Source organism: Ranitomeya variabilis, chromosome 5 (genome assembly GCF_051348905.1).
Source record: "Ranitomeya variabilis isolate aRanVar5 chromosome 5, aRanVar5.hap1, whole genome shotgun sequence".
Classification (NCBI taxonomy): Eukaryota; Metazoa; Chordata; class Amphibia; order Anura; family Dendrobatidae; genus Ranitomeya; species Ranitomeya variabilis.
In genome coordinates, this window is record NC_135236.1 from 197115575 (window position 1) to 197141782 (window position 26208).

Consider the following 26208-nt stretch of genomic DNA (forward strand, 5'->3'; position numbering starts at 1 on the left):
CAAGTGAGAGCTCTTACAGTTGTTGTGTAGTCAGCTGTCAGGAAACTGCTATATCCAAAAACAGCATAAAAAAGTACAATTGCCAAATCTTCCCTGCAGCCCACGCATACCAGATCTGCTGTAGATCCTCCTGAAATTAAAGCATCCATGAATATACCAATTTCTTCCTAATAAGGTATACACAAATATACATTTGTGACGTTTGGAGATAGTCTTGGGCAAATTAGGTAGGTAATACTGTGCCCTTTACCCTGCAGTATGTTAAAACAGTTCTGAGAACACATAACACAATACAAACTGCATACACCAATAAATAGATCCCTTGGACCCGATGAGGCTAGTGTACTTCCTTTGAAAACCCATGTCAGAATAGTTGTATGATTCTGGTATTTAAACTTAGCATTCTAAAATGAGTCAGGCTCTACCTCACTTTAATATTATCTAGGAAAATGTTCAAAGTGGCTTAAACAGTCATTCTGACTTGGATTTACTAGGTAACTTCAACAGTCTCATCAGGTCTAAGAGATAAGCAATACATTTTGTAGTGACAGATTAACTTTAATACTGCTTGCTTTCGATTTGGGGGATAGCGATATTGCTCCTAAAATAGTCACATTATACCAAAATGTATCTAAAAGGTGAGAGACAAAGGCTGCATTTACATTGCACCGTTATTGAGCACGAGCTTTCCTAGGAACACTCGTTTCCAAATAGTCAAAACAGGAGAATCGCTCATTCATCGAGTACAATTATTTCTAAGCTTGTTTAAAAAATCATTGTTCTTGGCAGCACATCCTTTGTAAATAAGATCATGTATTGCGGAAAATAAAGGCATTCCATGAGCACAGAACAATCGTTTTAACGATAGTTCTGTACATATGAAAATGCAGACAGATTGTTTACATTACTATTAAAGAGGTTTTCTCACGAACAAAATACATTTAAATAGATCTTGGAATAAAAATAAGTTCCACAATTGGATGTGTAAAAAAAATGTTCCTGTGCCGAGATAATCTTATAAATGTTTCCCTGCTGTGTACTGTGTAATGGCTGTGTCTCACCGTACAGGGACATGGTCTGATCATAACACAGCTCCTGGGCAGGGCGCAAAAGAGAGTATACAGACAGGACAGCATGGGATCATAGATGATTTTTTTCCATGAAGTAAAACGTTTCCCTGCCTTGTTTTTAAGCAATCAGCTGTGATCTGCTGCTGTCCTGTCTGTATACTCTTTTGCTTCCTTTCCTGCCCAGGAGCTGTGGTATGATCAGATCTTGTCCCTGTACGGTCAGACACAGACATGACACAGCACACGGCAGGGACACATTTATAATATTATCTCAGCACAGGAACATTTTCAACCCAAAATGCTAATTTGACAGGTGAAAGTAATTTTAAGCTTGTTTACAGATCATTGTTGTCATCAATCATTTCATTACCCTGTGTAAACAGGAGATGTGCAGCCAGGTACAATGACATCTATGCACACAGAACAATCATGTTAATGATTGTTCTGTGCACATGGAGGGGCAGTAAAGCCCCCGTCACACTAAGCGAGGTCGCTAGCGAGATCGCTGCTGAGTCACAAGTTTTGTGACGCAACAGCGACCTCAGTAGCGATCTCGCTATGTGTGACACGTAGCAGCGACCAGGCCCCTGCTGTGAGATCGCTGGTCGTGTCGGAATGGCCTGGACCTTTTTTTGATCGTTGAGGTCCCGCTGGGTAGCACACATCGCTGTGTTTGACACCTTACCAACGACCTCGTTGACGACTCAGACACCGACACATAGGCGTGCATTTGCGTTGCCTTTTCCGCACCCCTCCGCTCCGATTGGTGGTCGCTACTGCGTTCTGATTGGCGGTCATGCCTTCAACAGAAGGCGACATGTGTCGCCTCATAAGGCAAGGCCGCCACCAATCAGAACGCAGTAGCGACCACCAATCGGAACTGAATGGGCGCGGAAAAGGCAGTGCAAATGCACGCCTGTGTGACTACAACGTCACACAGGACGTCCCTCATCGAGGTCTGAATCGTCATAATAGCTGCCATGTGACAGGGTCACAACGACCAACGACATCGTTGTACAGGTCGCTACAGGTTGCCGCATCGCTGCTGCGTCATTGGGAAGATCTCACTGTTTGACATCTCACCAGCGACCACATAGCGACGCAGCAACGATCCCTGACAGGTCGTATCGTTGTCGGGATCGCTTTAGCGTCGCTAAGTGTGACGGGGCCTTAAGCCTGTTGATTCAGGCTAGTAAACAATCTACTTCTATGTATATGTAATTTACAGAGGTGTCTGTTAGATCTCCATGGTGCCTCTGTACATGAGCAAACAAAGCTCTGGACTCGTCTAGATTTATTTGTAGTGATTATTACACCACTTAATGGACCCAAATATTATTAAATTCTTAATGGAATACCCTGTTCCTTGTTCCTTAATCTCCAAAACTAGAAGTGCTCTTTACAAAGCATTAATTGTCACTGCGTGACTTTAAGAATAATTAGGTGCGTGTAACAGATCATACTATTGGATGGTTTCAACCTTTTGTGTTTTTTGTTGTTCTCCTTCCTTGGGGCAGATGTGGATGAATGCCAAGCAATCCCTGGGATGTGTCAAGGAGGAAATTGCATAAATACTGTGGGATCTTTCGAGTGCAAATGCCCAGCTGGACACAAGTTTAATGAAATAACACAAAAATGTGAAGGTAAGATGTTTCCAAGCTCATCAGTATAACTAATCCAGAAATCCTAAAACATTTTAATCAGTTTCCTGCATCATTATTTATGATTACTGGGCTTTTGTCTGCTTCATATTTAATTTCCTTAACCCAAGCTATTTGCACATGTTGAACAGCACACTTGTAATCTGGATTATGATACAAAGAAAACTGAGTGAGGCTCGGTCTTCAGAGGATTCATTTCACAGGGCTGGGATGGAAAAGTGCAGCTGCTTGGAGATTACAGTGTCATATGTCCTCACGGTGTGTTTCGTGGGTCCGTGTTCCCTTCTTACATGATGTGATCCTAGGAGGGGTTTCTGGAAACATGTACAAGACTCTTTGCCAGGAGAGGCCCCTACTGTCTTCTGACATTTATACTGTATTGTGGACTGACCAAAGGGACCCAACGGATGACTGCTGTAAAAATCTGACATCTGCTCAGAGAGTCTCCTATTATTTCTTGCAGGATTAGCACCTTAACACAAGAAACAATTATCACAATTATTATGACAAAATTCAGAAGTATCTACAAGACCGCGTTAGCAAGGATTATACCAAGTAGATGCCATTGTTATGTGAAGATTGAAAAAAATAAATTGAACTTTAACATATATTTTGGTTTTACGAAGGTGTGCAGACCCTCATAAAGCCACCACAATATACTGTATGTTATGGTTTAATTGATATTTTGCAATTTTTTTTGCATTTTTTTCGCCAGATTTTTCAGTAGAAACATGTTGAGACGGATGTACTTACTTTGAAAATCCATAAAAAATTGCTATATAAACTTTTTTTGCTTCCCTGCCTTATAATAAAATGCTCATTTGAATTTGAGGATTTTACGGCAGAGTAAGTGTACTAGTCGCATCAGGTCAAATAGATGTTCGCTGTAATAATGCATGCAGCTTGTATTGTGCAATCTGGTGACAGTTTGTGCACGAATATTAAATAACTTAGTGTTAAGCCTTATGACCATGGCAGAGAGTTCACAGTCCACATGCAGAAACAAGCGATCCGCACCTCTGCACCACACAAGCTAGTCTGCCCGGGACCATGAACGCCGTAGGCATGTGCCTGGACTTACGGGTTGCTTATCCAAGAAAGCGACATTGCCAAAAGTCCATAACAAAGAAAAAAGATGAGGATGGCACTCACCATCCTGTAAAATCTGTGCTTTATTGAAACAATGAAAACATCTTCAGCAGGGGAGAAATGTGTAGAATACAACGGACGACAGCCGTTTCGCGTAAATGCGCTTCTACGGGTCCTAAAAGCGTGAGGAAGTGACGAGGTCCATATAATCACCGCCGAGCTCTAACATGTAAATTTAAAACTTCAACTTTTATTATTTAAATAACTAAAAAATATAAATACAACAAGTGAGTATAAACCAACACCAATGCATAAAAATCTAAGATATATAGAGGCACCCAGAGGGAGGTGCTTGACCTTATATATACAACCTGTCTCACCCTGCCTCACAGCGGAGGTTGGCACCCTATATCCTGCGCACTGGCGCCCCCACTCGTCGGCGGCTCTCCCTGTCTGCCCTAAATGTCTCTATCGGTGGCAGGGGAGTGAAAAAGATGCATAAAGAGTGAAAAAGATAGATAAAGAAGGATTAAGGTCGTTTTATACAATCTATATTTACTCCGGTTATAGAAGATTAAAGTGACCAAAGGTTACTATGTAGATGCCTAAATCTATATCTGATGAACCTACAAAAATGTACACCCTAAAATGCGAAAAAAAGCTATTATATGAAAATAGATGATAATAATCCACTACTTTCTTCAGGGAATATAGACATATAAATCTTAATAAGGAAATAATTATTTATGTATGTATTAGGGTTAGATTGAGGAAAGGAGCAAAGAATAATAGAGAGAGAATTATCTTATCTTAATACTAAAAATCACATCAGTTTTTACATATTTAATAGATGGATAAATATTCAAAATCATGTCATTTTAATATCTTCTATAATGGATGCGACCACCACTCTCTATTCCAAAAAATATGTATGAAAAATTCAAAAAGACACCCTGTACAATCAAGGTATATCTATGTGATACAATACTTTCAACACAATATATGCGCCAAAATCACAGCCCTTACAATACAATTGGCTTCAAATCACAATGTCTGTTCCCCAATTAAGAAAAAGTCTGCTGATAATGGCAGATGATATATTGTATCATATACTCCAATGTTCACACACTCAACGCATTTCCCCTCCACTGGGGTTCATCAGGAGTAAGTTAATAAGTCATTACAAGGAGTACTTAGCTCATGTTTCTCATAGTAGGTATGGGACAGGCATGATGGCCAGAACCCCAGAGACAATCCTCATTCACATGTGATGCATGGACGAGGTCCATATACTTGGAACAGGCAAGGTCCCTCCCATCCCTGACGTCTTCACATTGCTGGCTAACACCAATTACCACCTACCAGAGTGACACAAAACATACAAATGATAACAACATACTATTTAAAAATGAACAATACAGACATGAGCAAAAAATAGGATATACCATGAAGTTGTCACAGAAACACGGACATATCGATTCTGTCATTGAATCCTGTTGCTTCCAATGCGCACGTGCGCAGAATCCACCTTGCTTCTCTTCTGAGAAGAAGCTTATGAAGATCTCCTCCCTGGGGCGATTAAGTGACCGTCTCTAAAGCCCGCAAACCGTAATGCTTCTGGATTCCCTCCATGAAATTCTCTCATATGGTCAATCAAACGTGGAACTCCTTTACCTGAGTAAATAGTTAAAATGTTCCCTGAACCGAACAACTAAAGGCCAAATTGTTTTACCAACATAAAAGAATTTGCATGGGCAGAATACCAAATATACAACATATTTGGTTTTGCAGGAGATAAAATCTCGTACCTGATGCAAAACGGATCCAACCTTGATTGTATGTCCTGTGATGTGGAGGGAACAAAAAGAGCAATGTCCACACTTAAAATTTCCTTTGGGGACACCTGCTTTAAACCAGTCATTTTTTTTCACTTTTCATACAGTTATGCACCTGAACATCTCTCAACTTTGTACCACGGCGACAAGCAATCAAAGGGCCTCTGTCAACTACATCTAACAACTCAGCATCCCTTTCCAAAATATGCCAGTTTTTTCTTATGACAGAACGGATATAATCGTCCATAGGGCCGTACTTAAAACAAAACACAAACCTTTCTTTCTTAAAGGGAACCTGTCACCCCGTTTTTTCCGTATGAGATAAAAATACTGTTAAATAGGGCCTGAGCTGTGCATTACAATAGTGTATTTTGTGGACCCCGATTCCCCACCTATGCTGCCGAAATACGTTACCAAAGTAGCCGTTTTCGCCTGTCAATCAGGCTGGTCTGGTCAGATGGGCGTGGTGTCTTCCCCCAGATCTTGCTTATTTTTCCGTTGGTGGCGCAGTGGTTTGCGCATGCCCAAGTCCAGAATCCACTGCACAGGGGAGGGAAAAGAGCGCGATCTGCGCTATTCCCCTGGTGATCGGTGGGGGCGGCCATCTTCCTGTGGCCGCGCGTGCGCAGATGGAGCGCTCTGCTGCCCGGGGCTTCAGGAAAATGGCCGCGGGATGCCGCGCGTGTGCAGATGGAGATCGCAGCGGCCATTTTTCTGAAGCAGAGATGCGATGAATTATCCTGTGTGTCATTATTTGCCCTGACCAATGCTGCATCCAAAATGGAACTAGGATAACCCCTACTAGTAAATCTTTTATAAGTCTGGCAATTGTCTTTTAACACCACTGGGGTTGCTATTGATTCTTTTTAATCTCAAAAATTGACTGTTTGGTATAATAAGGATGAGCGCTATTGAAATATAACAGACAGTTTGTAGAGGACGGTTTCTGATAGACCTGTATATTGATTACCCCCTGCTCTATCCATAATTTAACATCTAAAAATTCTAAAGAAGAGCCCCCCAAGACCGATGTGAATTTCATGTTCATGGTGTTGGACAGATTCAGGAGCTCCACAAATCTTTTGAAAGCTCTTCGGTAAGGAAGTGGGGCCTCAAACTGTCCCTGAAACTGGGACACTAACTATCCCCGTCCCAGGTGTACTCTGAAAGGTAGAGAGGCCCGAGTCTCAAACCTTATTGTGCTCCGTTAATGTCCTAAGCTGTTCCCTCCCCCCATGTATATATATATATATATATATATATATATATATATATATATATATATATATATATATAATATATAAAGCTGAATGTGTGTATGTGTGTATGTATGTATGTATGTGTGTGTGTATATGTCCGGGATTGGCATCTGAACCGTCGCAGCTACAGCCACAACATTTTGCACAGTCACACGTCTGGACCCCAAGAGCGTCATAGGCTATGTTGTGAGGTGAAATTTTAACCCCGCGCGTTCCAATTCACCAAACAATTTTGCCCCTATCTACATAATGGGGAAAAAATGAAAGGAAAAGTGTTGGAGGCAAATTAACAGCTGCCAGATGTGAACAAGGGGGACTTAAAGAATGAGAGCGATGGCGCCAAAGAGTATATACTGTACAGTTGCTAAGGTGGGGCCCCGACATGGGATAATCACCACACTACCACGGGGATATGAACACACACACAAAATGCGCCACACACTACCACGTGCTCGAACACATATATCACCCTCAGCACACATTTCACCACACATACACCAACCTCGCCACATAAAAGTCGAAACACAAAAGTCGCCGCTCAAAACTCGCCACGCGCAAAACTCTCCACATGCAAAACTCGCCACACGTGCAAAACTCACCTCATGGAAAACTCGCCACACGCAAAACTTGCACACGCAGAAAAATTGCCACATGCACAAAAGTTGCAACACATGCAAAAGTTGCCTCACACAAAACTTGCACATACTCAAAAGGCACCACACATAAAACTCGCCACGCGCAAAACTCGCCAAGCGCAAAACTTGCTGCACACAACTTGCTACACTAACCTGTCACATGCAACTCGACACACAAAAAGTTGCTACACGCATGTCGCCACACAAAACTCATCTCACAAAAGTCGCTACATGCATGTCGCCACACGCAACTCAACACACACAACTTGACACACGGAACTCGCCCTAAAACACACATAAGTCTGGTATTATCCTTCAAAAATAAAAATCTGATTAATAAGCAGACAAACTACAAGAGCAACAAATGTACCATATAGGAATCCGGCAGCTGTCAGTCACATGACCAGTCTATTATGTGTATGTGTGAGCTAATATATACTGCCAGGGGGTGGGCTTACTGTTGGCTGGGGATTTATCAGGCTGCCAATTTAGCTTACAAATACTGTGGTAAAAATACTGACCAAATAACGTGTGAACGAGGGCTAATACAGGAGGAGATGACATACAGATATATACTATATACAGGAGGAGATGACACACAGGTATATACTATTTACAGGGGAGATGACACACAGGTATATACTATATACAGGAGGAGATGACACACAGATATATACTATATACAGGAGAGATGACACACAGGTATATACTATATAGAGGAGGAGATGACATACATGTACATACTACATACAGGAGGAGATGACATACAGGTATATACTATATACAGGAGGAGATGACACACAGGTATATACTATATACAGGAGCAGATTACCTACAGGTATATAGTATATACAGGAGGAGATGACATACAGGTATATGCTATGTATAGGAGGAGATGACATACAGGTATATACTATATACAGGAGGAGATGACACACAGATATATACTATATATAGGTGAGATGACACACAGGTATATACTATATACAGGAGATTACATACAGGTATATCTAATATATAAAGCTGAATGTGTGTATGTATGTATGTGTGTATGTCCGGGATAGGCATCTGCACCGTCGCAGCTACAGCCACAAAATTTTGCACAGTCACACGTCTGGACCCCGAGAGCGTCATAGGCTATGTTGTGAGGTGAAATTTTAACCCCGCGCGTTCCAATTCACCAAACAATTTTGCCCCTATCTACATAATGGGGAAAAAGTGAAGGGAAAAGTGTTGGAGGAAAATTGACAGCTGCCAGATGTGAACAATGGGGACTTAAAGAATGAGAGCGATGGCGCCAAAGAGTATATACTGTACAGTTGCTAAGGTGGGGCCCCGACATGGGATACTCACCACACACGGGGATATGAACACAAACACAAAATGCGCCACACACTACCACGTGCTTGAACACATATACGACCCTCAGCACACATTTCACCACACACACACCAACCTCGCCACATAAAAGTCGAAACACAAAAGTCACCACTCAAAACTCGCCACGCGCAAAACTCGCTACATGCAAAACTCGCCATATGCAAAACTAGGCTCACGCAAAACTCGCCACACGTGCAAAACTCACCTCATGGAAAACTCACCTCATGCAAAACTTGCACACACAGAAAAATTGCCACATGTACAAAAGTTGCAACACATGCTAAAGTTGCCTCACACAAAACTTGCACATACTCAAAACGCACCACACATAAAACTCGCCACGCGCAAAACTCGCCATGCACAAATCTTGCTGCACACAACTTGCTACACTAACCTGTCACATGCAACTCGACACACAAAATGTTGCTACACGCATGTCACCACACAAAACTCATCTCACAAAAGTCGCTACATGCATGTCGCCACACGCAACTCAACACACACAACTTGACACTCGCCCTAAAACACACACAAGTCTGGTATTATCCTTCAAAAAATAAAAATCTGATTTAATAAGCTGACAAACTACAAGAGCAACAAATGTACCATATAGGAAATACGGCAGCTGTCAGTCACATGACCTGTCTATTATGTGTATGTGTGAGCTAATATATACTGCCAGGGGGTGGGCTTCCTGTTGGCTGGGGATTTATCAGGCTGCCAATAGCAACCAATCACAGCTCAGCTTCTATTTTGCTACAGTTAATTAATCTGAGCTCTGATTGGTTAATATAGGCAACAAAGACATTCTCAGTATAACAAAGCTAATATATGTTGTGAAATGCTTCTATTAGCTTAGTTTTTGCCTTTTAATAATTACATTTCTATCTATTTGTTTTGTGGTTTTTGCGTGCAGAATAAATTTTTGTTAACACATTCTATTTTGCTAACAGCAGTCATTAATCCGGGCGAAGCCGGGTAGTACAGCTAGTGTATATATATATATATATATATATACAGTACGTACATACACGTAAGACATCTAGGGATAACACCAAGCAACTTACATACAAAAACACTCACCAAGTGTAGAGGGGAATAAAGGAAAGGATAGGAAGGTACAAACCAAATGGGAATAGGATAATGGAGAAAATATTTACCCAAAAACAGCAAACAGCAATCTCCAGCAGCAACTACGAACTCCAACTCCAGCAAACCAGGAAGTAAAACTTTCACAGGTAGGGATGAGAAGGTCTAGCCAGGTTTTATAGCGAGAGAAAATGAACAGGTCGTGAGCAGCTATGAGATGGAGCTGCATGTCTCTAACCAGCATACAAAGAGTTGTTAACCTCTTCAGCACCAAAGGAAACAAAGTCTATTTAATATGAGGAAAAAACACAGAGGCTAAATAGAAGACCTGTGATTCACAGTACATTTTCATTTCGTGCTTTTGTTTTTTGTCCCATTTTTCGAAGAGCAATAACTTTTTTGTTTCCGACGACATGTTTTTTTTTGCTGAATGAATTGAAGTTTTAAATGGCATAATTCATTTTTCCAAATATGTACTGAGAAATGGAGAAAAGTTCAGATGAGGTTAAAAAGTGACAAAAATCTAATTACAACATTTTTTTCTGGGTTCCGTTTTTTTTTTTTAAGGTAGTTGGGCCTCATTCAGACGTCTGTGCTGCATGTATCTGTGCATCTATCTGTGTTTTTCACGGATAGAACACTTCCCCTTAAAATTTTATGCTGCTATTCACATCTCAGTGTTTTTTGTTTATGCAAAGTGTCCGGCACCATGGATGAAAACTACCAATACAAGTGTATGGGTTAGGCCAGGGTCACACTAAACATATGGAAAATCAGTCTGAGTCTCCCTGCTGAGAGTTCTCCGTATGGTCATCTGTGTGTAATGCGTTTGTAATGCGATGATGTGATTTTCTCTCATATATGTATCTCACATCCATATGTCAGGCGTATGGCTTTACATTTCTATTTGATTTTCCCCATTGAATTTAATGGCTCAATGGGCTGTAATGAGGAAAATGTGTGCGTATTTCTCGCAAGTCACACTGATGGTCCGTGTGGTGTCTGATTTTTTCTTGCACCCATAGACTTGCAATGGCAAGACTCGGCCGATATACGTGTACAATCGCAGCATGCTGCAATTTCACTCGGTGATGTGAGCTGCCCCATAGATTATCACTGGTCCAAGTGCTATGCGATGTTTTCTCGCATAGCACTCGTCCGTATTCCATGCTAGTGTGACCCCGGCCTCCGTGAAAATCACGGACAACACACAGATTGCATTCGTCCTCCGTCCGTGATTAACATTGCAATGACTAGCAAGCCAAAAAGAACACTGATCGGCCCTCTCATAAGCAATCCTGGGGTGCCAATTGCTATTTCACCTAGTGGCTTGCGGCAGGCTCCCATGGCTACCATCTTGGTGCTACTATAAAACCCATCCACCCCATCCCACGACACGGTTATATGGTGCCAAAATGTTGACATGGCAGCTGGGAGCTTGCAAAATGCCCCCATGGATATCATCTTTGTCCTCCTATAAACCCCAGTCTTCATGGTAGCACAAAGATTTTGAGATTTACATTATGTCTACATACTGTCCATTGCCAGAGAACTAATAAAGTTAGGAATATTAGAAAATGCTAACAGAAGACAAGTTTTTTTTCCAAATTTATGAACATATTTTTTACTCCTAAAAAAGAAGAACTACGGTATATAAGTTTGGTATTGGTGTAATCATTTATTTTTTCCAATTTCACCACACTTGGAATACTTTTCCAGCTTTTCAGTACATTATGTGATAAAAATGAATGGTGTCAATCAAAGCTACAATCTGTGCCGCAAAAAATCACGCCCTCATACGGATGTGGAAGATTCAAAATATTATTGCTTTTGAAAGAAGAGGAGGAAAAAACAAAAGTGCAGAGTCTAAAATTGGCCATGGCAGAAAGGCGGTAAGATACATGAGACGTAAACATGTCTGACATTTACCAAGTCGCTTGAAAATACGGGCATCAGAATATACTCAAGGTTTATCTGCCACCTCAACCAAGATGCTTTGCCTGACCTCAATTATAGGGTACAGATAGCAGTGGTTTACCAGTCGGCCATTTGTAGTAATATGTAATGTTGCCTTCACAGATTAGTAAATCTAGACTATACTGTGGATGCTGTGCTGAGCAAACTACAGGCCTTTCACCACGGCCGTTATTGGAGGTGTAATCGGGAGGGTAAACTGTAGAGCAGACTCCATTTCTGCATTGTGGACCGCATCTCCGTGACACATGTGGCTTTCATTTCAATTTTGAGGTTAGACACAATCAAGAGAATTTAAACATTTATTCCAAATGAAACCGTCCAGAACCGAGGTTCTCACAAATATTTTTCCAGTGGTCACCAGTCCAACCACAAACATGTAAGGGGTCAGGATTTCCCACAATGCGGAATTGTGGGAAAATGTTTCCCTGGCAATACACAGCCGTGCACTGAGCGTATTGATGGTGGTTTCAGATAGTTGGTGCCCACTGGTGACCACACGTCTTAGACACTAACAATTTACAATATTCTGAATCTCAATTCTACTCATTGTTTTACAATACATGTATTTTGGAGAGGTCATGGATTTGTATGCTAATTTACATATGTCCAAGACTTTGTTATAACCATTACAACAACAATTATCATTTGCTTTGCACTCGTGCTTTGGGCCACATTGTTTTTAGTATTATCTGATTTTATTTTTACATACGATCTCACTACTGTTATTTCAATGTCTAAAATGCAATAGTACAGTCAGACGGAGCTTTTACTGGCAATAACATTTGGTTGGCAGGGATTTTTGGAGCCTAGTAAATTGTAGTAAGGCACCTTCCTTTATTCCTCATACATATTAAATTAAAAGGGTATTCCCGCCTCCAAGATCCTATCCCAATATGTAGTAATAATATAAGTAGTAATCAGTAGTAATAAAAGTGTAATAATAATAATATTAACAAATACCTCCAATTAGAAATGTAGTATAGTTCTTCTGATCTGATTCGCTATGTCGGATACCCCATGTGCAGGGCATTGCAGTAGTTTAGATATCCATGGTTACAATCACTAACAGCTATCTAACTTTCACTATCTGAGGGTTCGTAACCAGGGACATTTCTAATTGAAGGTATTTGCTAATGTTATTCCTATTACTTGCTACATATTGGGATAGGATCTTGGAGATGGGAATACCCCTTTAAAGTCACCTAAATCTTCAATTTCTATGGAACCAGATGGCCATCTAATGTGGGTGAGATATAGCGATTGGGATAAAAGTTAACTTTTATTATTAAATATTAAAGTATAAAAAAAAAATGGGTTGCGCAATCCAAAGTGCAGGTGCTACGACAAACAAACATATAATATGATAGATCAAGTGCTTATTTATACCTTTAACCTCCTGTTGGAGCCACAAAATCCCTCCTGATAAGGGGGTAACTATAGTGCTGCGCCTGTCTATCAAACCATATTCTATACTGAATGTCTAGAAGATGTATTTTATTTATGGAGATTTCTCGGTTCCAGCCTAGGGTAAATGTGCTGAAATTAGCACTAGGTGCAGGAGATATGATCATTGGTCTTATATTTCCCTCATAAGGCACACTCGTCCAGTTATTGTGATAGGTATGGGTATCTGCCATATATTTGGTTCCCATTCAAGACCTCGTAATATTCCATAATATTTATACATTCAGTATAAAGAACTATTATGCATCCCAGATAAGGTGCTGCATAGTTGCAGAGACAACATGCGAGTCTAGTTGGAATGTTCCCAGGCTCACCTGTTCACTAGTGACATGTACCTCTGATTCAGCACACAGAGAGGGGTGAATGTCTCAATGTCTCAATATTATTTTATGATTTAACGCAGACCCCTGCTATTGATATCATTTTCTCAGGTATAATCTCATATTGGTGACTAGTTTAACCCCTTAATGACTGCCAATACGTCTTTTTACTGACCTGAGATATAAAAGACTAGCCTCCCCATACAGGTGACAATCCAGCAGCTGTCGGCTGTACACTATAGCGGACAACTTGCTGCATCAGCCACGATCAGTGGTTGCACCGTCCATATCTGGCCAAATAGTGGCCTTAAGGTACCTTCACACTAAACAACTTTCCAACGAGAACGACAACGATCCGTGACGTTGCAGCGTCCTGGACAGTGTGTTTGACACGCAGCAGCGATCCCGCTGTGATATCGCTGGACGGAGCTAGAAGACCAGAACTTTATTTGGTCGTCAGATCGGCGTGTATCGTCGTGTTTGACAGCAAAAGCAACGATGCCAGCAATGTTTCTTCATGGAGCGAACTGGAGCGAACAACCAGCGAGAACGATAAGTACGTCACTGGATCGCTCCTGCATCGTTCTGCTGTTGCCGGTGTCTGACGTCTCCTAGCGACCTAAACAGCGACGCTGCAGCGATCGGCTCGTTGTCTATATCGCTGCAGCATCACTTAATGGGGTACCTTTAGAGTCTGCCGCCTATAGAGGCCTGTTCAGAAGATAGCGAAATTTAGGTGGTAAAAATACACTTTTTCCTTCCTGTCATGTCACTCTTCATTCATTCCTGAACAGCACCTGAAGGGTTAATAAACTACCTGAAAGCAGTTTTCAATATGCCGGGGGTGCTGTTTTAAAAATAGTATCACTTTTGAGGCTTTTCCAATATATAGGACCCCTAAAGTCACTTCAAACCTGGATAGGTCCTTCAGAAATATACATTTTGTAAATGAAAAATTACTGCTACAATTTTAAACCTTCTAGAAATCTAACAAAATAGAATAACATTTTACAAATGGTGCTGATGTAAAGTGAGAACTGTTATTTATTAATGTTTTTTTCTGTGATATGACTAAATGGATTAAAGGGATAATCATTTGAAATGTGAAAATTGCAATTTTTGTTACATTTTTGTCAAATTTCTGATATTTTTTTATAAATAAACAAAACATATCAACCTAAATTTACCATTATCATAAATTACAGTGTTTGCTGAAGCGTTTCAGAGTTATTACCCCATAAAGGGACACTGGTCAGATTTCAATAATTTGGCCCGGTCACTAAATTAAGAAACATATATCAGTCACATAGAGAAACCATTTGCATTATCACTAGCAAAAGAATAAAAATAGAACAGTCTCACCAATTACTGCATGAGGAAGGCCCTTTAAAACCAAACCTTTGGTGTCCTTCTATTCAGCCCTTCGGTGACCTGTTCATTGCGCTCCCTACGCGTTTCATTTGAAAGGACTGATCAGGGGAGAAGATTCCAATGTCTCACATACTATAGCCGGGTGCCAGTGAGATTGCCTCCTCATTCTTCCCTGACCCATGGAATACACCTATTATAAATCCGCTATCTGCCTATAATACACTGAAGACGTAGCATAAAATTAAGCATCTCACCTGCAGATGACTTAGGCTCCATTCACACATCCATGTGACACGTCCGTGTGCTCACTAACCCATAGAATTCCATTGATCCATTGATCCATATATATATAGAGAGAGAGAACAATCCTAGCATGCTGCGATTGGCACCGAGGCTCGGCTCACTCGTACCATGCAAGTCTATGGGTGTGAGTGAGACATCAGACTGCACTCTGATATCATCCCACTGCATTCCGATATACGCCGAGTCAGGCCACGGAGGAGATGGAGAAATTACTTTCTCCGTCTCCTCCACACCTGTGCTGCGATTCTCTCATACGATAGGATTAGAGCACTGACACTCGGCTCCAGCTCGCCATACGCTAGTCTGTTTCCAGCCTTAGTCATAGGATTGCTCTCTGAATTTCGCTAATCTGAAATGTTAGACAGTCCAGCACCTGTTGGGCATCATGGATATCAGATCCAATGACTTTTACTGTACATAGGTTAGTGATGTTTAGTTTACATTCAGCCAAAACACTGCCTGTGGAATTTCCTACCAATCCCATTTAACCAGCCATGATCGTGAGAGCTTTCAACAGAGAAAAGCATCAGCCAGGGACGTTCAAAATGAATACATATGCTGCATTATTTCGCAAACCATGGATGTGTTTTCTTAAACCACTAATGTTCCCTAAGGCCTCTTTTAGTGCTCAGTGCTAATGCAGAGTTAGGGGAGTCGCTGGGACATTCGCTACTGTTAAACTACTGGAATTACTACTGAGTTTTGCCCAGATTACTAAAAATCTAACACCTTTCACTTGGAATTATTTGAGTACCTCTGGGCTTCGTCAAGGATTTTCTTTCATGCAGGAATTGCAACATTTAAGTGTCGACTGTAGTTTTGTGCAAAGCCTGAAAATGAATATATATATTGATTGCACATCCAGCAGGAGATTTAAGGCCCCGTCACACATAGCGAGATCGCTAGCGAGATCGCTGCTGAGTCACTAGTTTTGTGATGCAACAGCGACCTCAGTAGCGATCTCGCTATGTGTGACACGTACAAGCGACCCGGCCCCTGCTGTGAGATCGCTGGTCGTGTCAGAACGGCCTGGGCCGTTTTTTGGTCGTTGAGGTCCCGCTGACATCGCTGAATCGGTGTGTGTGACACCGATCCAGCGATGTCTTCACTGGTAACCAGGGTAAACATCGGGTTACTAAGCGCAGGGCCGCGCTTAGTAACCCGATGTTTACCCTGGTTACCAGCGTAAATGTAAAAAAAACAAACACTACATACTCACCATCTGATGTCCGTCAGGTCCCTTGCCGTCTGCTTCCCACACTGACTGAGCGCCGCAAAGTGAAAGTGAAAGCAGATCACAGCGGTGACGTCACCGCTGCGCTCTGCTCTCACTGTACGGCGGCACTCAGTCAGAGCAGGAAGCAGACGGCAAGGGACCTGACGGACATCAGATGGTGAGTATGTACTGTTTGTTTTTTTTGGTAACCAGGGTAAACATCGGGTTACTAAGCGCGGCCCTGCGCTTAGTAACCCGATGTTTACCCTGGTTACCCGGGTGCTGCAGGGGGACTTCGGCATCGTTGAAGACAGTTTCAACGATGCCGAAGTCGTTCCCCTGATCGTTGGTCGCTGGAGAGAGCTGTCTGTGTGACAGCTCCCCAGCGACCACACAGCGACTTACCAACGATCACGGCCAGGTCGTATCGCTGGTCGTGATCGTTGGTAAATCGCTATGTGTGACGTGGCCTTAAGACTAGGCTGATATCACATTTGGGCATCACTTTGATTATATGTACACAATGCATAGGTAGGGTAGACTTTTATTAGTTAGAATTGTGGCCAATGAATGTTCCTTTAGCATATATTTAGCCAGTATGAATTGTGATATGTTTGTTTAAAAAAAAAAAAACATTGGAAATCAATGCAAAAACTTTACTCTTTTATTTTAAGATATTGATGAATGCAGTACTATACCTGGGATCTGTGAGTCAGGTGAATGTGCTAACACTGTGGGCAGCTACTTCTGTCATTGTCCCCCAGGATTCTTCACATCACCAGATGGATCAAGATGTATAGGTGAGCATCATAATATAATAATCTGTGTTCATGGTTGTCTTTACTGTATGGTTTTATTAGTATATCCTGTTCTGTACTCACAACGGTAATACATGTTTTCTCTTAATGGCAGATACTCGTCCCGGGTATTGCTTCACATCTGTAACTAATGGGCGCTGTATCAATCAACTCCCTCAGCTCCTACCAAAGCCACAGTGTTGCTGTGATACTGGAAGGTGCTGGTCTTCAGGAGCAGGAGGAGCACCTGAAATATGTCCTTTTCGAGGAACAGGTATGAGTTCTTTCAGTTCTAGTAATGCATCTGTGATACTGGACTGCTCGTGTAGATCTGGAAACATTTACCGGGGTTTACATATGCATTCTTAGAATTAGTGACTTCACTCAGCAGGATCCAGAGTGTGCTTCAGTATTCATGATTTCAACTTCATCCAGGAATCTGCAAAGGCCCCTAGACTGCACCAATGGAGGAGGCTTTGGGAGGTGGAGCTCATTGGCAGAGGGATAACTGTATAGCCAGGAAGGAACACCAATGGGGCATAGCCAAGGACCAAATCAGCAGGCAGGATTATATTTCAAGAGGATAGCCGGGGATCAGTCCAGTAAAAAATCGGCATGCAAGAGAAGGTTTTTATAGTCCAGGGTCAAGTTCAAGTGTAATTTTAGATTCAGATTTAAGCACAGGAATAGACAAGACAAGTCAAGTATCAGGAAAAGCAATCAAGAATGTTGCAGAAAAGTAAGTAGCAAAACCTTACAGTTGGCTAAAGTCTTATAAACCTAGGTAAGATTTAAATAGGGCACTTTGAGCAGTAATCGGTATGGTGACTGGCACTGCCATTGGCCCAACAGCAAGACCTAACATACATGATTTAGCCAACAAGGGATAGTCATTGGGTACATGTTGTTTAACAGGGTAATGCACATGTTTGGTGCAGAGGTTAAAATACTGCGATGAGAGCTGGCTCTAATCAAAGCAGTTACCGGCAAGTGTCCGGTATGAAAATAGCCTACACTCACCCAGGATGGAGTGGGCTCCGACTTCTGCCATTCACCTACAGCAGATGTTGGGATATGTGGGCTGTTTCAGGGAAAGGGGGTGGGACTGTTCAGCACTGTGCCCCCATAACTCATGGTCTGCCCACCATTGGCAGCTCAACATTAGAAAGATTCAATAGGTGCTAAAAATGTAGCGCACACTGTAATGTTCTTCTGTCTTTTGTATAAGCATTTTAAAGTTACACATGGCTTTAAATTTAAAGGGGTGTTCCCATCTCCAAGATCCTATCCCAATATCTAGTAGGTGAACTAATAATAATATTAGCAAATACCTCCAATTAGAAATGTAGTATAGTTTTTCTGATTCGCTATGTCTCTTTCTTCATGTACAGGCATTGCAGGACCTTAGGTGTATCTATGGTTACGACCACTAGCAACTAGCTAACTAATTGTCGCTATGCCAGTGGCTGTAACCATGGAAATCTAAGGTCCTGCAATGCCTGCACATGAGGAAAGAGACATAGTGAATCAAAAAGAACTATACTACATTTCTAATTGGAGTTATTTGCTAATATTATTATTAATATACATACTACATATTGGGATAGGATCCTGCAGATGGGAATACCCCTTTAACACAATCCAGCATAGCCAGCTCCTAAACTAAGTAAAACTTAACATTTAATATGTATACATAAAACCATTGACAGTCAAAAAAATAAAGTGCTCATGATTACCAGTGCGCTTAATAAAATGATACAGTCTCACCCAATTGTTATCTCCTGGCTCTCCAAGGTTCCGTGCAGGACCTGGATATGTGAGACCAAGATGTAGAAAGGAGAAGGATGGGGGGGGAGAATTCGGGGCCTAATTTCCCTGTCGTGCCCTCTGCAAAAAACTCCCGCCCTCACAAGGGCAGTACCCAAGTATAAGCCTACTTAGTGGTGCCCATGATAAATGTGGCCTCCCTGGATGATATGTCTTCCCTTCCCTTGGAGGAAGCTGGAGGCTCCCTTGGAGGCTGGATTGTGTATTTATATTGGTCAGATTAATCCGGAGCAGGATTGTTTGGGTTTTGATTTGCTGAGTAAACGAATACCCCTTTAAGGAGTATAATTTGGTGTTGTACATCAAATGTTTCGGAATTTCTGGTATAGTTAGGAATATACTGCGAATTCTCTCTCATAATTTTTTTCTTTAGTTTTAGCTAGTAAGTGTATTTTGTTTTCTTTTAGACGAATATCGTAAGCTGTGCACAATGTCTTGGGTTCGACCTGGTGTGCCAGAACCCGGACCAGTTATTCCTGTGGGACCAGGGTATCCTCCTCCTATAGGTCCCGAGGTGCGGCCACCAGTATATCCTCCTGTTTTCCCACAACCACCAGTCCCAGGATATATTCGCCCAACACCTGCAGCTCCTGGTAAATTGAGGAATAATGATATAGTTTCTGATTTTTCTTTAAATGTTCATCTCTTCTGAGTCTTCTTGCACTTTATTTCCCAGTGTTTAAATAGGTTAAACTAGATAGTGTAAGTGTTGTTCTTCCTACTGTTAGTAAAGGTACAGAGTTTTAACCATATGGTAATAAGTGTTTAGTCACTCATTCACCCTGGTGATACATACAGTATATACAGTATAAAAACAAAACACAGCAAAAGGACACAACATTCAAAAAGCAGAGCAGAAAAAGGAGCCATATTTACCAACAATGGGTCACAAAAATAATGCACTACAAGTATACAGTATACACAGATGTTTCCTCTACTGCCCCAATCCTTAGAAGTGTATAACATTCATGCTCAAATGCATTGTAGTCCCATTGAAATGCATACATTTCCAATGTTAGATACAGAATCAGATAACAAGGAGGAGCACTGCACCCCCTTTAAACAGTTATGAGTGTTTCAGGGTGAAGACCCCCAAGCAGAGGCATAGCTAGAGGTTCAGCACAGGGAAGAGTGAATCACATCTGAGTGGACCCCTACACAAGTTACCATATTTACAACTACGATGGTACATCCTAAATGTGGGTATAGGGAACCTCAGCAGATGACCATGGTGTTACTGAAAACAAATCTCTATACAAAGACCAACACTAATATTACCACCATATAGTGACCATATGGTGGAAGATACCAGTGTTGCTAACCATATTAAGAGATTACAGTACAGTTATAGTTAGTGGCACTCAGGTGATGTTTTTCTGATGGAGTCATATACTTTTCCCATGTTTTCCATATGTCCCATACCACCATGAACTTCTTGCAGCCATGACTCGACTGCAGAGTTCATAGCACATTTGACTTTTCACATTTTCAGCACCATCCCCAGCCTGCACTAATGCCTCATCCTACTGTCACCCACATGCTGCCATATTTGTCCCTGTAAGTGGACCTGCTGTGTGGCATAAAGACAGTACTTCTCTTAGTGCCCCATATAATAATGCCCACCAATGCATCCCTTACATATTAAAATGCCTCCTTTGTGCCCCTTAGATGATAAAATCCCCCCAAAAATATGAATCCTCTGTGAAAATAGTAAATAGTGCCCATATTTTGCACCTAGAAGGTAAGCATGACCCCCATATGTACCTTTGATGATGAAAATACCCTGAATTCCCCTATGATTGTAATGCTTCTTAAGTGCCCACTTAACATTTAAACATGTCCCCCGAATACCTTCAAGTACAGTAATAATGTCCCCTGAGTCCCTCCCATGTATAGTAATAATGTCCCTTGAGTCCTTCCCATGTATAGTAAAAATGTCCTCTGGGTCCCTCCCATGTATAGCAATAATGTCCCCTGAGTCCCTACCATATATAGTAATAATGTCCCCTGAGCCCCTCTATGTATAGTAACAGTGTCCCCTGAGTCTCTCTCATGTGTAGTAATAATATCCCTTGAGTCGATCCCATGTATAATAATAATGTCCCTTGAGTACCCCCATGTATATTAATAATGTCTCCTGAGTCCCTCCCATTAATAGTATTAATGTCCCTAATTCCCTACCATGTATAGTAACAATGTTCCCTGAGTCCCCCATGTATAGTAACAGTGTCTTCTGAGTCCCTCTCATGTATAGTAATAACATCCCTTGAGGCCCCCATGTATACTAATAATGTCCGCTGAGTCCCTCCCATGTATAATAATAATGTCCGCTGAGTCACTCCCATGTATAGTAACAATGTCTTGACTCCCTCCCATGTATAGTAATAACATCCCCTGAGTCACCTATGTACAGTAATAATGTCCCCTGAGTTTCCCCATGTATAATAATAATCTCCGCTGAGTCATTCCCATGTATAGTAATAACATCCCTTAAGGCCCCCATGTATACTAATAATGTCCCCTGAGTCCCTCCCATGTATAGTAATAATGTTCGCTGAGTCACTCCCATGTATAGTAATAATGTCCCCTGAGTCCCTACCATGTATAGTAACAAGGTCTCCTGAGTCCCTCCCATGTATAGTAATAATGTCCCCAGAATCCATCCCATGTATAGTAATAATGTCCCCTGAGTTCCTCCCGTGTATAGTAACAATGTCCCCTGAGTCTCTCCCATGTATAGTAACAATGTCCCTTGAGGCCCTCCCAAGTATAGTAAGAATGTCCTCTGAGTCCCTCCCATGTATAGAAATAACATCCCCTGAGTCCCCCAATGTATAGTATTAATGTCCCCTGAGTCCCTTCCATATATAGTAATAACATCCCCTGAGTCCCTCCCATGTATAGTAATAACGTCCCCTGAGTCCCTCCCATGTATAGTAATAATGACCCCTGAGTCCCTCCCATGTATAGTAATAATGACCCCTGAGTCCCCCCATATATAGTAATAATGTTCTGAGTCCCTCCCTTGTATAGTAATAATGTCCCCTGAGTCCCTCCCATGTATAGTAATAATGACCCCTGAGTTCCCCCATATATAGTAATAATGTTCCGAGTCCCTCCCATGTATAGTAATAATGTCTCCTGTGTCCCTCCCATGTATAGTAATAATGACCCCTGAGTCCCCCTGTATATAGTAATAATGTCCCCTGAGTCCCTCCCATGTATAGTAACAGTGTCTTCTGAGTCCCTCTCATGTATAGTAATAACATCCCTTGAGGCCCCCCATGTATACTAATAATGTCCCGAGTCCCTCCCATGTATAATAATAATGTCTGCTGAGTCACTCCCATGTATAGTAACAATGTCTTGAGTCCCTCCCATGTATAGTAATAACATCCCCTGAGTCACCTATGTACAGTAATAATGTCCCCTGAGTCTCCCCATGTATAATAATAATGTCCGCTGAGTCCTTCCCATGTATAGTAATAACATCCCTTAAGGCCCCCATGTATACTAATAATGTCCCCTGAGTCCCTCCCATGTATAGTAATAATGTTCGCTGAGTCACTCCCATGTATAGTAATAATGTCCCCTGAGTCTCTCCCATGTATAGTAATAATGTCACCAGAATCCATCCCATGTATAGTAATAATGTCCCCTGAGTTCCTCCCGTGTATAGTAACAATGTCCCCTGAGTTCCTCCCATGTATAGTAACAATGTCCCGTGAGTCTCTCCCATGTATAGTAACAATGTCCCTTGAGGCCCTCCCAAGTATAGTAAGAATGTTCTCTGAGTCCCTCCCATGTATAGAAATAACATCCCCTGAGTCCCCCAATGTATAGTAATAATGTCCCCTGAGTCCCCCCATGTATAGTATTAATGTCCCCTGAGTCCCTTCCATATATAGTAATAACATCCCCTGAGTCCCTCCCATGTATAGTAATAACGTCCCCTGAGTCCCTCCCGTGTATAGTAATAATGACCCCTGAGTCCCCCCATATATAGTAATAATGTTCCGAGTCCCTCCCATGTATAGTAATAATGTCCTCTGAGTCCCTCCCATGTATAGTAATAATGACCCCTGAGTCCCCCCATATATAGTAATAATGTCCCCTGAGTCCCTCCCATGTATAGTAATTATGTCCCCTGAGTCCCTCCCATGTATAGTAATATTTCCCCTGAGTCCCTCCCATGTAGAGTAATAATGACCCCTGAGTCCCCCCATATATAGTAATAATGTTCCGAGTCCCTCCCATGTATAGTAATAATGACCCCTGAGTCCCCCCATATATAGTAATAATGTTCCGAGTCCCTCCCATGTATAGTAATAATGTCCCCTGAGTCCCTCCCATGTATAGTAATAATGTCCCCTGAGTCCCTCCCATGTATAGTAATAATGTCCCGAGTCCCCCCATGTATAGTAATAATGTCCCCTGAGTCCCTCCCATGTATAGTAATAATGTCCCCTGAGTCCCTCCCATGTATAGTAATAATGTCCCAAGTCCCCCCATGTATAGTAAGAATGTCCACTGAGTCACTCCCATGTATAGTAATAATGTCCCCTGAGTCCCCCATGTATAGTAATAATGTCCCCTGAGTCCCTCCCATGTATAGTAATATTTCCCCTGAGTCAGTCCCATGTATGGTAATAATGTCCCGAGTCCCCCATGTATAGTTAGAATGTCCGCTGAGTCACTCCCATGTATAGTAGGAATGTCCGTTGAGGCCCCCCATATATAGTAATAATGTCCCCTGAGTCCCCCCATGTATAGTAATATTGTCCACTGAGTACTCCATGTATAGTAATAATGTCCCCTGAGTCCCCCATGTATAGTAATAATGTCCCCTGAATCCCCCATGTATAGTAATAATGTCCCCTGAGTCCCCCATGTATAGTAATAATGTCCTCTGATTCCCCCCCATGTATAGTAATAATGTCCCCTGAGTCCCCCATGTATAGTAATAATGTCCTCTGATTCCCCCCCATGTATAGCTCCTATACACAATGTGATGCCTTTTTGTGTCCACCACATCGTGCCATAGGCAAACACAGGTAAAACAGATAATGAGTTTGAGGGTCCCTCATGTTGATTTCTTGTAATCTATCTTTTTGCAGGTCTGTGAGTAAGATTTCTAGGGGAGAAGATGAGATGAGATTGGGGTGAAATACAGTCCTTCTTTTTTCCGTTATTGTTCATTAATTATTCACTATATTATGTATAATATTTGTTTTGTCCCTTTTTCTCTCAATAGTGACCTCATTAAATTTTACACAAGATTACTGTTTATTGTACCGGAACCTCTGTATACATGGTCGATGCATCCCTACTCCTGGAAGCTATCGTTGTGAATGCAACACAGGATTTCACTTAGATGGGAGAGGAGAATGCATAGGTATGCGGTCTTATTATTATTATTTTTGTGTCATTCATATTCCAAGTTCTTATTTTTGAGACATCAGTGTTAAGATGTCGGTACGGTTTATATATGGAAGAAAAAAGAATAAGATACAACACCAATTTGATTCGCCAATTTGGTTTGCCAGCTATTGTCTTCATGTCATCCTCTAGATTTTTTTAAATATTTTTTTATATTGCAAAATCTATTGGTTTTAACCCCCTGAGGTATTTTCATTTTTGCTTTTTCGTTTTTTGCTCCCTTTCTTCCCAGAACCATAACTTTGTTATTTTTCTGTCAATATGGCCATGTGAGGGCTTATTTTTTTGCAGGATGAGTTGTACTTTTGAATGACAACATTGGTTTTAACATATCGTGTACTGGAAAATGAGAAAAAATTCCAAGTACACTGAAATTAGAAAAAAAAGTGCAATCCCACAGTTGTTTTTTTTATTTTTTTACCATGTTCACTAAATGCTAAAACTGACCTGTCATTATGATTCTCCAGATCATTATGAGTTTATAGACACCAAAAATGTATAGGTTCTTTTTTTTATCTAAGTGCTGAAAAAAATTCCAAAGTTTGTTACAAAAAAAAAAAAAAGTGCCATTTCCGATACCTGTAGCGTCTCCATTTTTTCTGATCTCGGGCTGGGTGAGGGATTATTTTTTGTGTGCCTAGCTGGCGTTTTTAATGATACCATTTTGGTGCAGGTACGATCTTTAGATCGCCGTTATTGCATTTAAATGCAATGTTGCGGCGACCAAATAAAAATTAATTTTGGCGTTTTGACTTTTTTTCTCTTTGCGCCGTTTAGCAATCTGGTTAATTGTTTTTTATATTGATAGATCGGGTGATTCTGATTGCGGTGATTCCAAATATGTGTAGGTTTGATTTTTTTTTTTATTGTGAATGGGAATGTATATATATATATTTTTTTTTTATATTTTTAAAAACATTTTTTTTTTACTTTTGGCATGCTTCAGTAGTCTTCATGGGAGACTAGAAGCTGCCATAACCTTATTGCCTCTGCTACATACAGGCGATGATCAGATCACCTGTATGTAGCAGAATTGCTGACTTGCTATGAGCGCCGACCACTGGGAGTGCCACGTGTCACTCTCAATCGTCACTTGAGCAGTTCTGCAGTTGGACTAGAGTGAGAATGCCGGCTCACTCTCTAGTCCAACTCTGTTGGAGTGTTGGAGAGTGCAGTCTCACTCTCTAGTCCAACTTTGTTGGAGAGTGCAGTCTAACTTTCTAGTTCAACTGCTTTTGAGAGTGCAGTCTCACTCTCTAATCCAACTCTCTTGAAGAGTGCAGTCTCACTATCTAGTCCAACTGTCTTGGAGAGTTCAGTCTCACTCTCTAGTCCAACTTTCTTGGAGAGTGCAGTCTCACTGTCTAGTCCAACTGTCTTGGAGAGTGCAGTCTCACTCTCTAATCCAACTTTATTGGAGAGTGCAGTCTCACTCTCTAGTCCAACTCTCTTGGAGAGTGCAGTCTCACTGTCTAG

At 41.4% G+C, this 26208-nt stretch overlaps 1 protein-coding gene across 5 annotated transcripts in view; it reads left to right on the forward strand.

Annotated features, from left to right (window-relative positions):
- Positions 1-26208, forward strand: part of FBN1 (fibrillin 1) — a 408947-nt gene that overhangs the window by 201187 nt on the left and 181552 nt on the right. For all 5 annotated transcript variants that reach the window (XM_077263717.1, XM_077263719.1, XM_077263721.1 and 2 more), the window contains 5 exons: positions 2588-2713; positions 17344-17469; positions 17582-17740; positions 19701-19886; positions 24548-24688. In XM_077263717.1, the coding sequence (XP_077119832.1) occupies positions 2588-2713; positions 17344-17469; positions 17582-17740; positions 19701-19886; positions 24548-24688 (738 nt within the window). The remainder of the gene's footprint in view (positions 1-2587; positions 2714-17343; positions 17470-17581; positions 17741-19700; positions 19887-24547; positions 24689-26208) is intronic.